We start from the raw sequence: 14655 nt of genomic DNA, 5'->3' as shown, positions 1-14655 counted from the left end.
TTATTGTTTTTTGACATGACAGGTATGGTGTTAAATTACTAAACGCATCTCGCTAGCAAAACTTATCATTGGACGGTGGATTTTTTTTTTTTTTTTTTTTTTTTTTTTAGGTTTGTTTTACAGTGCTTTGGATGCTACATTTTTGTTTAAATTTTTTTTTTTTTTGGAGGTTTTGACTGTTCATGACACAAATTGAGCACATAAAATTGATGTGAAAGAGTAGAATGGAAATACACACCGTACTATTATTTCACACCATGTAGGTCGGCTTATCCCGCGTCCAGAAAACCAGCTCGTAAAGTGTCAGAGGTGCTCATGCCGGAGCCATATTCATTTTCATGCCACGTTTCTCCTCTTCAGCAGTTGACAAGTGACCGGCCCAAAGCTCCAGCAGGAAATTCCCAAACCTGGCTTACTTGACCCGTCCCTCTCCCCACATTTTTAAAACATTTATTTGGCTTCGGCCCCCTACAGGAATACATTTGGATTCTTGTTTTTAAACTGAGAGAAAAGAAATAAATAAAATAATGTTCAGCAGTAACACAACCTTTGAAAAGTCTGAATGGAAATGGTTAAAAAAGAATTTGAAAAATATTGCATCATCTTAACTACGCCAACAGATAAATATGTCAATGATTCATCTGTAAATAAAAATATTAAAGTCTGTGTAAATTAATTCATACTTTCTCCTTTTTGTGTTGCCTAACAAAGACGCACACTGTTGTTTGGTATTCGTTTAAGCAACAACAAGAAACCAGCTGGCATTAATGTGACATTCAGTATATCCCAGCCATTTTCTTAAAAGATTAACCTCAGTCACAATATTGATAAATAGACGAACTGTTTCTGCATCCTGTTGTGTCGGATCCAGCATTTGTTTATTGGCTTGTTTGGCTCCTGCATATATTTGACTAAAAAGCAGGTTGAGGTGCTAAATTTACTAGACCAACAGAAATTGAAACTACTGGGAATTGTATTGCAGTGAAAATGGAGCACGCAAGCCCATTTAGATGAAGAATGCAACGGGATATCCCTATTGGAGCCTGTCCTTCTGTACAGTAGTACCTTATGCAGTACTATTGCACTGCGGTTGAGTTACCTTCCTGTTTGAGCAAGCACATTTGAAGTGCATTTACACCATCGACAAGGAAGTGACACAGGCACTCGTAATGATGTTAAGATCATCGTTCTTATTGTGAAGGAAACAAAATGAGCACAATAACAGATGGCCTGCTCGGGAGCATGTTGCGCCGTGTTGAACGTATCCAAGAAACCTTGGCAATAATCTGAGCACTAATTCAGCCTGCACACTTGCACTTAACAGGGCCTATGTGTTTTGTTTACTAATCCATAGCAAGTATTATGTGTAGCCGCATCAAAGACCTCCGTGACAACATATCGCAGTGGATTTAACTGTACAGCACTGCGCCTGCTGCATGTTAAACCAGCCTCAAGTGTCCCCGAAATCCCAAGTGACAAAAGCTCTATCTATATTTTTTCACTGGGTGTTAGCCTCTCTTATCTTTTATATCTACCATCTGGATCTCTTTCAAGCATCCCAGTTAAACACTACACCAGACTGAATAAAAATTTGGGGAAAAGTTGGCTTCTTGCCTCATGTAATGGCACTGAGATCATCTCTATGGATAATTAAAATGGACACAAAATACATGAACTTACTGCATTATTGAAGTCCTGTTAGGTTCCAGAGCAGACTTCACCACAGTTACCTCATATGCAGCTTCTTTCAGCCTTGCTACAATAGATTTTGACCAGTTGAAGGTTTGGGTGCATTGGAAAAATGTCTGCTGTTGAGATTTCTCTTGTCTATGATATAATAGTGATTTACAGGATTATTTAATATTTTATTGCATAAGTGAAGACCACACTTGAGAAATCCTGAAAGCATTGGTTTTTATAAGTCAACAATCAAGTTGATAGCTTTGTATTTTCCAGTGTAAACCAATTATTTCAGTGGAGCTTCCTTAGCAAACTAGTTTAGGGCTCTTTTTGTATGAAGGCTTCCAGCTGTTCTCTGTTTGTCCCCCATTTTTCTGCAAGAAGCCCAGAATCCATTTCCAATAAACATTACTGAAGAAGACACATTGAAGATGGTGTAATGGCTCTTTTGTTAAGAGAAATTATGACCTTCACGATGACCTCAGAAGCTTAGAGCCTGTAAATTCTCGCAGGACCACAAACTATTTAGTTTTTAGCATTTAGAATGAATTCTTCAGTCTATAATGTGCAACATTATTTAAATAACTGATTTTCTCCGATCAATACTGAAAAATACCACATGTACTGTATATAGGCTAATTATAGAGTAGGTATTAAACATTCTATTTAACCGTGTAAATTACAATTAATGTGCCTTTCTCATTCAGTTCTGGTCCCCACCACAGTGGGGTTTTTTTTTTGTGCCTGGGCCTGACTGACCTGTACCTTGGTGCTTTAATCAGCTGACATACAAATTCTAATTTTAAAGTAGAAAATAAAACTTGCACAATATGGCTCGGGTAGTAACAAAACTCTGACATAAATTGATGTCACGGGGCTTATAACGTGTTTTGTTACTATTCAATAATTACAACAGTTGAAGCTGTAACATCAGGCAATCGCCTCTTCGCTTGATTGAGCGATCGAAAAATAGATTGATTTCTAAATTCCCGTCTCTCCTCGTCCATATATTCCTGGTACAGGCGTGGTGCTCGCAGGAGCGGCCAACCTGAATTCACAAGACAGGTGAACAGCCCCGCGTGTGGCGAGGCGATGATTTGTGGGCATCCTGTTTCCCCTCGGTCTGCTGCTGCCATGTGATAGCCGGAGTTTTATTCCGCGTCTCAGTCAGCAGACGAGGTGCCTCCCCTGCCAATCAGTAAGAGCTGGCCTTACAGCGGAGCCGACGAGGTGACACGGTGTCCCGCTATCTGCAACTGAGTTTAATTGGGGTTGAACGGGCGTCATGTAGGACTATCGGAGGAGGAAACCCGGGGCCGTTAGATTGCTGGTTGAGGTTACCTTTTGTCTTGTAGGTATTTAGAAATGCTCAAGATGATCCCGCTAATCTGTTTGGCGATGCTGCTGCCTGAAGGTGAGTCATTACTGAGTTTGACAGATTGCGTCTTTTAACTTGTGCGCTCATGATTTTTGGTTACAAAAATAACTTTGATCAATGTTAAATGCATTGCTGTGTGCGTAATTACGCACAAGCATCCGAGTAAAGAGCAGAATGTAGACTGAACGCTGAAGTTTGTGTTTAAAAAAACAACAACTATTTAAACATCTACTGTAGCGAATGTGATGGAAGTGAAAAAAATGTATTTGATAATCTACAAACTTTCTGTGACACAATGAAAATTCCTATCAAAATGAAAAGAAGTATTTTTCAGTAGTTCCATAATTAAATACAGAAATATTTCGTTTTCATGTTCATGTTTCAGTTGTGGCCTTGCAATGTGACTTTAATCAAATATCACATAAAAGATAAGGCTAACAAATCATGGAGGTTCTTCTTAAACGTTTTTGAGATTAATTGAAAAGCATGTCTGCTGGAGCTGAACACCAGGATGATCTCAGAAGTATGATTTAAAACTACATTATAAAGTACTAATTGTCCTGTCATGAAACTGGAACATGACAAATGATCGCTTCTCTCTCTTTCTCTCTCTCTTCAGTGGTTCACTCTGCTCAGGGTCACTATGCCCACAAGCTCCTGAATGACCTGATGGAGAATTACTCCAGCGCCCTGCGGCCTGTGGAGGACACAGACAGAGCCCTGAACGTCACCTTACAGATCACCCTCTCTCAGATCAAAGACATGGTGGGTACGAGCTCATCAGTAAGTCTCATTACATATAGTGTACTGCATATTAAAGGAAGAAGCTTTATCAAAATTGTTGATATTACTGCTGTCCAAACGCTATATATATATATATAAAACATACCTGAGACGAGAGTCTTAGACTTTCTTTGACAAAATAATTATGTGATTTAACGGAAGAATCTGTGGACTAGTGTCTCTATTTTACCTCATGCACACAAATATCAAAGTGCCTCTGATATATAGCCTATTATATAATATGTAAATACGTCTATTATGTGACCTTTTTTTGGCAATTACTAAGAGCACATTCTGTTTAACAGCACCGTAACAAAATCATTTTTCAACAAAAAATGTATGCAGATCAATTAGTCACACTATATTAAAACTTCCTCGTTTTAAGACCTTATATGGCAGAATGCACACAAATACAAAAGAGCTGTATTTTATAAATGACACCAGGGATGCAATTAACTTTGAGCCAAAACATGAAGATGAGATGATGAATATGGATCCAGCTTTCTGCTGCAGTGACCGGTGTCTTGTAGGGGCTGATGTTCACGAATGACAGGCAGACCTCCTACAGTACAGACCAGGCCTACTGTTACTCAGCTGGTTCAGGTTCCAGTTCAGGTTCAGTGCTGTGTCACCCCACAGTGAGTTAGCACTTGCATAATATGTGTTTGTGTTTTAAGGAGATAAAAAACTAGCTCTCCTATTGAATGTAATAGTGTAATGTCTTTGTGGTTTACAAGGATGTAGACAACAATTATGTGTGTGTGTGTGTGTGTGTGTGTGTGTGTGTGTGTGTGTGTGTGTGTGTGTGTGTGTGTGTGTGTGTGTGATGAGTCTCCTATTACCCAAAGCAGTTATGTGTTATGTTATGTGTTCCCCCCACCACCCTCCACCTCTGGTCTCTCCGCTCATCCACCTGATATTGACAGACAGGTCTATATTTCAGCTGTTGTGATAATCTGAGGTGTATCTTGTCCATGCAGTGCAGATGAACAGCAGAGAAGTGAGAAGTAGATCAAAAGGAGATCTGTTACTCTCAGTGGCCATCTGTTGTGTGTAGATACGCAGTTGTGTACAAGATTTTGGGAACCCCGTGGGCAACTGGCATATTTATATTTATTTTTGAAATGAAAAGAAAAGTAAATACAGACTTTAAATAAACAAGCTTTTCCACAAATGTTCGCACACTCTTGCTTTTTATTACAGTAACTTAAAAACACTAATGTTTGGGCTCCTTCTACTTGTAAAACACTCTTCATTAATTCATTAATTATAGGCCTTAACAGACCTGGTTAGTATTTGTAGGCCAATATTTCTATTTGCAAGGCAGGTCAACACTTATTATTGTGAGTCAGCTTTTGGTAACTGCAGAGCCTGAAAAATTGTCTGGCTCTTCAAACCTTGCAGTAGCAGTCCTCTAAGCATCTGACTGAGGATCTAAAAATGAAGCTGATCAATGACTACAAAGCAGAGGGAGGATATAAAAAGATATCAAAGCATTTCTAACTTGCAGTTTGCACTGTCTAAAATATCACTGTAAGAAAAGCTTGTATGGGGAATTGTGGAAGTCAAGACAAGATCTGCAAGACAGAAGACTTTCAGATTAAACTGCACATGTGCTGGGCAGAACGGAAAAGCAACTTCTGACTGCAAAGAAGCCACAGGAAGGTTTGCTGACACAGGAGCTGTAGTACAGTATGTTCCACTGTGCAGTACAAACTATATACAGTGAACCCTCGCTATAACGCGGTTCACCTTTCACGGTCTCGCTGCTTCACGGATTTGCATCGTGCATTGAAATCACATTACGACTATATGTAACGTAGATATATTTAATGTCCAGTTCTATCTATTTCAATTGTAAAATAAAGGTTACTACTTCACGGATTTCGCCTATCACGGTTTCTATTTGGAACGTAACCCCTGCGAAAAACGAGGGTTCACTGTACATGAAAGAGGCATCAAAGGGAAAACTTACCTGGAGCCTCATCACAAAAGTAATCTGAAAACAAGTTCTGTGGAAAGATGGAGTTAAAAACTGAGCTTTGTTTACAATCAGCAAAAAAAGAAAAAGTGAGGAGCTTTGGATGAAAAGAACAACTCGAGTGACACAGGAAACACTGCATAGATAGAGGGATGATGGATTCCACAAGATATCAGAAAATAATGGATGCAAGCATCATGCAGTCTGTTAAGAGGGTAACACTTAAAGGAGGCTGCCTTTTAGAACAGGATAATGACCAGAAGGAGACCTCAAAATTCACCAGGATCTGCTTCAGGATTCACAACCTGCAGTTTCTGAAAGGGCCCTCTCAGTCCCTCTGACTCAAACATTACTCAAAATCTGTCATGATGTGTGCCAGAAAGCTAAAATAAATAGCTCACAACTTGAAGTGATGTGCAACCTAAAGTATTTCTAACTGATGATTCCTAAATCAAGAACAGAAAGATGCTTAGCCACAAAAAAAAAAAGCGTTAGTAAACTGTAATTTAGTTTATTAAGTACTAACTTCACAGGATCCCTATAAACTTGGACATGATAAATTTCTTGTCTTATTATTTTTCTATTCTGAAGTTCATTAAATGAAAACTTTTAGTGCATCGACATCTGATTTAATGTCTTATGCAAAAGTTGCATTTCCTTTATTTTACTTTAAATATAAACAAAATATATTATTTTCCCAGAGTTACCAACACCGTTGCATTCGACTCTTACATGAGTGCTTTTGCGAAATGCCTTTTCTAATTAGTATTATCGTGACCGTGTGTGTAAAGGATGAGAGGAACCAGGTGCTGATTGCCTACCTGTGGATTAGGCAGACGTGGCATGATGCTTATCTGAGGTGGAATAAAGATGACTATGATGGACTGGATGTCATCCACATCCCCAGCAGCCTGGTGTGGAGGCCCGACCTCGTCCTCTATAACAAGTACGCCCGTATGTCACACACATTCACACACACTCACTCACATGCACATATTCATTTTGTAGTCTTCCTCTCCATCTGAGAAAATGGGATTTGGCATTTCAATTTTCTTTAAAACTTTATCGTAATACAGAGTTCTTATAAAAGACTTCTTCACAGTGACCACATACACGTGATTGAGAACATGTGAAACATATATTTTGCCCGTGGGAAACGTGGTTTTGGATTTTCATGGTGTAATGTGTGAAACCCATGTAGATTCCCCATGTGAAACTTTTCCACATATTTTCCCCATGTTATCATATGTTGCCACATGTGGTAAACGTGCGCTATACATGTGATTGCATGTCCCATGTGGAAAACATGGGAAACTTGTGTTTCTTCTGAAAGGCTCTGCTTAAATTAAATCCATAGACTGTATATAAAAGTGGACGCAGCTCTACTTTGTGTAAAATGAGGCCAATGCGGAAGTGCCTTAAACTGCAAAACCACTGAGTGTTGTTGGAGGTTGGCTTCTAAAAGCGTCCGGCTCCATAGACTCCCATTCAACTTCTCATGAAATACAAAGTCAATACATTTTTTTCCATGTTATTTTGGTTTTTCGCTCCCTCTTCTTAATTTTCTGGCCGTCCATCTGAAAATAATCCCGTCATTAATGAGAAAATAAACCTCAAAAAGCAGTTCACAAACCAATGGGTGACGTCACTGTTGGTTGCTGCTTGGTTAAATCACAGTTTGAAACTGCAGTTTTACAAAGGTATGTAAGGTAGGTATTAAAGTATTAAAATAGAAATAATCTCCAACATCTATTAGAAATATAAAGTAAACAAAGGAACATTTTTCTTTAGTAGCTTGTCGTAAAAATATTTTACTTCATAAGAATAGGTTTTATGACATAATTTGTATTGAGTGATAATAGAGTACAGAGATAACTGTGTGCTGACAATATACACATATATGGACACAACCAAAAAAAACATTTGTTACTACATTTTTGCTTGTAATCTCCAGGTCCCACACTCACCTCTGTTATAACAGAGGATACTGAAGCTCACCACCATTTAACCAATCGGCACATGTGACAAATTTGTCTCCACTTGTTCTTCCCACTCTAGAGCTGATGATGATTTCTCAGGGCCGATGGACACCAACGTGAGACTGTGGTACAATGGAGAAATAACCTGGGATGCTCCTGCCATCACCAAGAGCTCCTGTGTAGTGGACGTCTCCTACTTCCCCTTCGACAGCCAGGAATGTAACCTCACCTTTGGTTCCTGGACCTACAATGGCAACCAGGTACAAAGAAACACTCATCGTATAGTCTTTCTTTGTGGTTATACTTTTCTGTGTGTATTTACATTTTCTGAGTTGTTGGTGATTTAGACTGTTTTGTTTTGGAATAAGTTTATGTGGGTGGAGCTGGTGGCGCCCTTCCTCCGCGCTTACTCATCCTTCAAACTAATTCTAGGTAGACATCATCATGGGCATGGACAGCGGTGACCTGTCAGACTTTGTGGAAAATGTCGAGTGGGAGTGCCATGGGATGCCGGCCACCAAGAATGTCATCATGTATGGCTGTTGCTCTGACCCGTATCCAGACATCACCTACACAGTACTCCTGCAGCGCCGCTCCTCCTTTTACATCTTCAACCTCCTCCTCCCCTGCTTCCTCATCTCCTTCTTGGCTCCTTTGGGTTTCTACCTGCCTGCAGACTCTGGGGAGAAGGTTTCCCTTGGGGTGACGGTTCTTCTGGCTCTCACTGTGTTCCAGCTGATGGTGGCTGAGAGCATGCCACCCTCAGAGAGTGTTCCTCTTATAGGTAAGAGAGTATTTGTTCGGGACGGTGTTACAGAATTTGAATGTGATTGTAGCATCTATAGAGTTATTATAGTGGCTTACATTGCTGTCATTATAATGTCGCCCAGCAGGATGGCAAAGTGTTTAATACACCAGTTAGTCCACTAGAGGATACCGTGTCAGTGTCATGTTTAAGGGATGAAGAAGGTGGTCCTGTGATGAAGATCATGTGACAGATGTCATGTGAAGAAGTACAACAGTACAATATAATGTAATGGTCTAATGATGCCCTGACCTTACGAGGCCGACACTTGCGGTTTTTAATGAAATCCCCTCAGGTCCCCCTCGAGATGAACTATAATAGCTTTAGTGGTCCTGTAACTTTTCACAGAACAAGCTGAAGTCTATTAGAAATATTATATTACATTAGAAAAAAATATTTTTGGTCTAATAAGCCCATCTAGGAGCTTTTCCCGGATATTCTGTGAAAGGCGGGGTAAACTGAATGAATGCCAGTCAATCACAGAATATTTATTTAATACATAAAGTATGTACAAATTCTAACATCGTTCTCTGTAGATTCAGACAAAATTTGTTTATATTTCCAATTAGCAAATGTTACAATGTTAACAATGTTAGGTGAACGTAGTATAGATACATTATCCCTGCTAAACATCAGTATAATGTCAGCAAGTTGAATTTATCATGTAGCTCAAAGTACAGTAGAGCCGAGCCAGTCCAGACCAGAGACTGTATATAAATGTATGGTCTCACGTGGCTTTATATTTGAATCAAATCTCTGGATGAACCGTTGCTTTGGTAGCAGTTGTTAAGTGAGAGTTTTCAAAACAAATGATGACAAAAAACAAAAAAGTATTTGTCAGAATTCAATACAGAAACCTCTCTTCCTCTATCTGTTACACAGGGAAGTACTATATTGCCACTATGACCATGGTCACAGCCTCCACAGCTCTCACCATCTTCATCATGAACATCCACTTCTGTGGTGCCGAGGCCAAACCAGTTCCACACTGGGCAAAAGTCCTCATCATTGACTACATGTCCAAGATTTTCTTTGTCTATGAAGTGGGTGAGAACTGTGCCTCTGCCTCTTCTTCATCTTCTCACTCTGCCTTGGATGATGGCCGCCACCACATTCATGCAAATGGTAAACACGGGGGCCACGGCAGCCGAGAGGACCGGCAGAGTCACAAATATCCCAGACATCAGACTAGTAAACAACATCATCCGAGAGTGAAAGTCCAGCACCACATCACCAGAGAGGATAGCAGCCACCTCTCCAGCTTTGCACCTGGAAAGTATGAAAGCTCCAATGGTAAAATCCCTATGAGTGAGTACTGTAAAGAAGACCAGAAGGTCCCGTGTTATCTTGAGGACCAGAAGCTTCCCTGCTGCCCTGAAGACAAAAAAACCCCACCTCAAGGTCCCACCGTAACCTTTGGCCCGTGTGTGTTCTGTAGCTACGGCAGTAGCATCCCTGGTATGGACACCAAGGTGGTGCGCAATGTTGAATATATCGCCAACTGTTTTAGAGAGCAGAGGGCCACATGCGCCAAGGGGGCAGAATGGAAGAAGATAGCCAAGGTGATGGACCGATTCTTCATGTGGATTTTCTTCATCATGGTTTTCCTCATGAGCATCCTCATCATTGGCAATGCACCGTGACCAAGCAGATATATATATATTTTTTAATGTTTGACTCAGTGAACTCTTTGGTCAAATACAAAAAGTCAAAGGGACTATTTTCTTTTCTTTTTTTTAATGAACATGTAGATATAGACATATATTAACTTTGTGACTTTTCTTTATTAATCACAGTATATTATAGATTACAACAATGTAAAAATAAACAAAATCAATTTAGCATATAACACATTCTGTTCCTTTACATTAACAATATGTTTAACTTGTGTTTTAACACAATAATTTAGCGTACTATGCATAGCAACATTACATTATTGAGTTTTTAGTTTCCTGCATTCCTGTTAACGCATTTGATCTGGCTAATCTGCCACCTGCACAGTCTTTAACATCACCATTGATAGCAGTGTTTTGAATGTGCAGCCTGCTACTCTCTACGTCAATCATGAGTTTGAACCAAGGGTACTCAATTGACCATTGAATACAAGTGATGGGATCTGCTGTCAAGTTAGGATATGACCAGTGGAGACAGCGCATGTCTTCACCACTGTGAAATCAGATGCCCGGGTTTGAGAGAAACGGCGTCATTGCACGCTCAGGATCCGCAGAATCATTTTTCTGTTCAAAATCATTCAGTGAATAGTTAATGAGCGAGCTTTGTTTGTAGCACAGCCAGGGCAGCGGGGATGTAAGGTAATATGGAGCATCAATTATGCAGCACAACGTGCACACTCTGACACCACCCTCCCCTCTTCCAAAAGCCCCATTCCTTTAACTTTGAAAGTCAACCTAATGTGAACCTAATATCTTCATAGAATTATCAATACTAAATGTAATATAAAATAGTTGTAATACCACACAAGCAGCAACATTAAAATAGTGCTTAAATGTTTATATATCGGTACTCTTAAAAAGGAAAGTTCTTCATGATGAGGATTTTTCTTTAGTATTTGAATACATTTTGCTGCTCAAACTTCCATTCATTTACTTTCAAATATTTTTTAGAGGATTCCAAAAGATATAGTGGCAATTCCATGTTTTTGTAATTGATGAGAATTATCGTGAAAAAAACTAAATCAAAAACCCGCTGTATTTTCAATACTTAAATTTTCCTAGCCTATCTATGAGGCTCAGCCCAGGTCAATTCATTCCATATAAAATCTTTAAAAAATTGTGATAGACATATACCTTCATTTTACAGAAAAAAAAAGAAGTAATTTTCTAAATTAGCCACGTACTGCAGTTTTTAGGAAATTTTACTCATTAGTGTATTTGTTGGCTATTTTCAGCTGGTGTGCATGTGAGTATTTATATCAGCTGGATGGGGTATGGGGGAGTTGAGTTAAAATAAACTACAGTGCCCGTGCTCCCTGCAATGTGTCACCCAGTGCAATGGAAAGGCTCGTTAATGTGTTTTTAATAATTTTTTTAAAGAAATATGGAGCATTTAAAAAAAAAATAATAATTTTGCAACATTTACTTATTCAAAGAAACTGAATTTTTCTTCCATCACCAGCATATACTCATGTGTGTTTTTCTTCTTCCCATACATATTTCTAACAGCCAAATGTGATCAATACCAAAGACATTATGTCCCCTCTGATTTTTAACCACATTATCTTAATCTTACAGTAGAGGGCGCCCATTTCCCACATACCATTCTGGTTGTGGAGGCCCCAAAGCTTTCTGTTGGAAGCTGCATGTGGCAACATCATAAGTGCACAGGATTTGTGCCTCAGAACCGTTACCACCGTCTTTTCATTTTGTACAGTGAGCCACTCACAGAATTTTACCACTGGGAGAAGAAAATAGATTTATAGACTGTCGATTCCTCCAGGATATTATACAGTAATGAAACTTTCTCAAACTATGTCTGGGTTACTGTGATTCAATGATGAAATTTGGATGAAATTGAGTTAGTCATTAAAAAAAAAATATGGTTGAGCAGCAGGCAGCATGCTCTCCCAGCTCCCCTCTTTTCATATTTTTTTGGGGGGGATTGTTCTGTTTTGAGTCTGTCCACTGTGGGCTCTGTTAAGCAGCAGAGGTCTGACAGAAATGGAGAGATGGTGTTAGTTTTTTTTTCTTATCCTCCTCTCCAAATGATTGTCATGCTGAAGCACGAGAGGTGTGAACCGTGTAATTTGGACAGGCGTAGCAGCTCAGCCACTGAGGGAAAGACTGCTGGGAAAATGTCACTCCAGATCTATTATCTATCATTGTTTAAATTTTCACATGGAGGATCACTGTGATGATACCAGTGATTAACCAGTGATGAAGAGGAACCACTTTCACACAATTTTAAGCCAAATTTTGAGGCACTTAAATCTTATGTTACACCCACAACATGTCAAGGACTGCACCAAGTATATCTGATAGTAGAGCTTTACATATGGTCATCTTAAGCTGCCCAACACAGGATATAACAGTTAAAATTAGCTCCACCGCCATAACTCTAACATTAATACACTGGCTATGTATTCCAATAATGCCATAATATAGTATTGTACTCATTTTACTTCTTTTTAAAAAAAAAAAAATAACACTTAAGAATAACAACACCAAGACAGTAAATGACATAAAACGCAGGACAAAACTAAAGATCAAACTGAAAAAGTGAAATTCAAAATACAAACACTACACGAGAAGCTTATATAAAATCTGAATACCCTCACTAATGTGCACTTTGTGTTTCAAATGTTTGTGTACTTTTTATATCATAAAAGTTAATATTTTTATGTGGGGGGTATTTCGGTGGATTTGGGAGGATTAGCTTTAAGGAAATTACAAGAAAGAAGGCCAGGTTAAAAATGTTTGAAATGTTTTTTTTTGGACTATTCCAGATAATTGTGAGGTTGACTGATTTTCTGCAATGTTTGGTCAGCATATCGAGCCAGTGAGCGATGGAAAAATAGGCTCTGTTCCAGTTAAAAGATAGTATTCTTGGCTAGTGTTAGAGCTATAAAATGTAATGGTGTGAACTGGTATCTGGCTTGAAGTGTGGAGAGATCAGCCAGAAGACAAATGAATGGGCAGGGAGGGATGCTGAAGCTGAGGATCTTTGCTTGTTCATGACCTCTGACCAAAACATCTGAACTGTGGAGCAGATAACATGACCAATTGGATTTGGACAATGCTGTAATGTTATTTGGGGCCCATGTGGTGCATTTTGTGGGTGATGTTAAGCTGTCTATTCTGTCTGGTAAAGACAGAGTCGTATCTTGACAGGAAATTGGTTGGGTTTTTTTTATGTTAAAAAAAAATTGTAAAATTGTTGAAGATAGTAACTATTAAGGTTTTTCTTGTTTATCTTTTCTTTCAATTTAATATACTGGAAAAAAAAATATATTTACCAGTTTTACTTTCATGCTTATATATATATATATATATATATATTTTTTTTTTTACACCAAAACAGCCTTATAACAGTACATCAGTTGTACTTTGACCTGTTCTAAAAAAAAACTACCAACTGCAACAGAAATGAAGCACAACAGATGCTACATCCATTTTGGCTATAGAACACATCTTCCATCACTGTGCCGCACTCTGCAACCTTTGAAAAGACAGATGCACTCACTTATAGGTCAGCAGGGGTTAATATGTTAACACAAGGAAGAGATTTAAATATTTGGGCTTTGAGAGCAATTTGACAATTAAAAAGGAAGGACATTTAGTATTCTCAATTATACAAAATGGCAAACACGTGGCAAATTACACAGATGAAACGTAATAAAATTGCTGACATTAGGCCATTAATGCATAATAACCTGTTTAGGGGCTACAGATGGAAATTAGGTAATTTGTTAACTCTGGCATGTTCACAACAGCATGGCATTATCAGACACAAATTCACTGCATGAATATATGGTGGTCTGGTCTGGCCTTCCTCCATAGGGAATCGTTACCATCCTACTGGGAGTAGACTTCGGGTAAATTAAAAAATTATTGAAGCCACCTTTAACCAATCAGTATTCACCATCATAAACTCTACCACTGATGCCACTTGACTTCAACATCGTTGCACAGAGCCACCGACACTAGTTGCTGATTGGTCCGTCCTTCAGAGTTGCTGCGTGAGAACATGATTTACAGACTATAATCGCAGCGAAGAAAACTGAAGCTGTGAGCGATAAGTCTTTCGCTGCCAGGCTACATTAACAACAGGCTACATTGATGTAGAAACTGAAATGTTGAGTACATAGATAATAGGGTAGGCTAAACAAATAGCTAAATAATAAATGAGACGGGAGGGATGCAGCAGGGAAGTGGAGGGGCCTAGTGGCAGCCACTGTGCACGGGGGGGAGAGGGGGGCCCCATACCGTTTTAGTTACGCCCCTGCCTGCGGATCGTAGAGGTTTGGATGCCCCCTTCCTTCATGAACCGCAGTTTGGAAACAGCAGCTGTGTGCCATCTGCAAGTGATCCAC

General features: G+C 39.2%; 1 protein-coding gene across 2 annotated transcripts in view; it reads left to right on the top strand.

The window, feature by feature from the left end:
- Window positions 1–2257: 2257 nt before the first annotated feature.
- The window catches only part of LOC138634426 (putative methyltransferase NSUN7), a 34577-nt gene continuing 22179 nt past the window's right edge, over window positions 2258–14655 (top strand). The window contains exons 1-6 of one of the 2 annotated variants that reach the window (XM_069721340.1): window positions 2258–3094; window positions 3678–3823; window positions 6614–6768; window positions 7881–8061; window positions 8234–8585; window positions 9489–10168. In XM_069721340.1, the coding sequence (XP_069577441.1) occupies window positions 3046–3094; window positions 3678–3823; window positions 6614–6768; window positions 7881–8061; window positions 8234–8585; window positions 9489–10168 (1563 nt within the window). In that variant the 5' untranslated portion in view covers window positions 2258–3045. Of the gene's footprint in view, window positions 3095–3677; window positions 3824–6613; window positions 6777–7880; window positions 8062–8233; window positions 8586–9488; window positions 10169–14655 lie in introns of those variants that run through there. The other variant, XM_069721341.1, reaches the window with a different exon arrangement.

Source organism: Brachyistius frenatus, unplaced genomic scaffold (genome assembly GCF_029030835.1).
Source record: "Brachyistius frenatus isolate BFR_SWC_R1_liver_20210118 unplaced genomic scaffold, ASM2903083v1 Contig_261, whole genome shotgun sequence".
Lineage (NCBI taxonomy): Eukaryota > Metazoa > Chordata > Actinopteri > Embiotocidae > Brachyistius > Brachyistius frenatus.
This window is presented reverse-complemented; position numbering and strand designations above follow the sequence as displayed.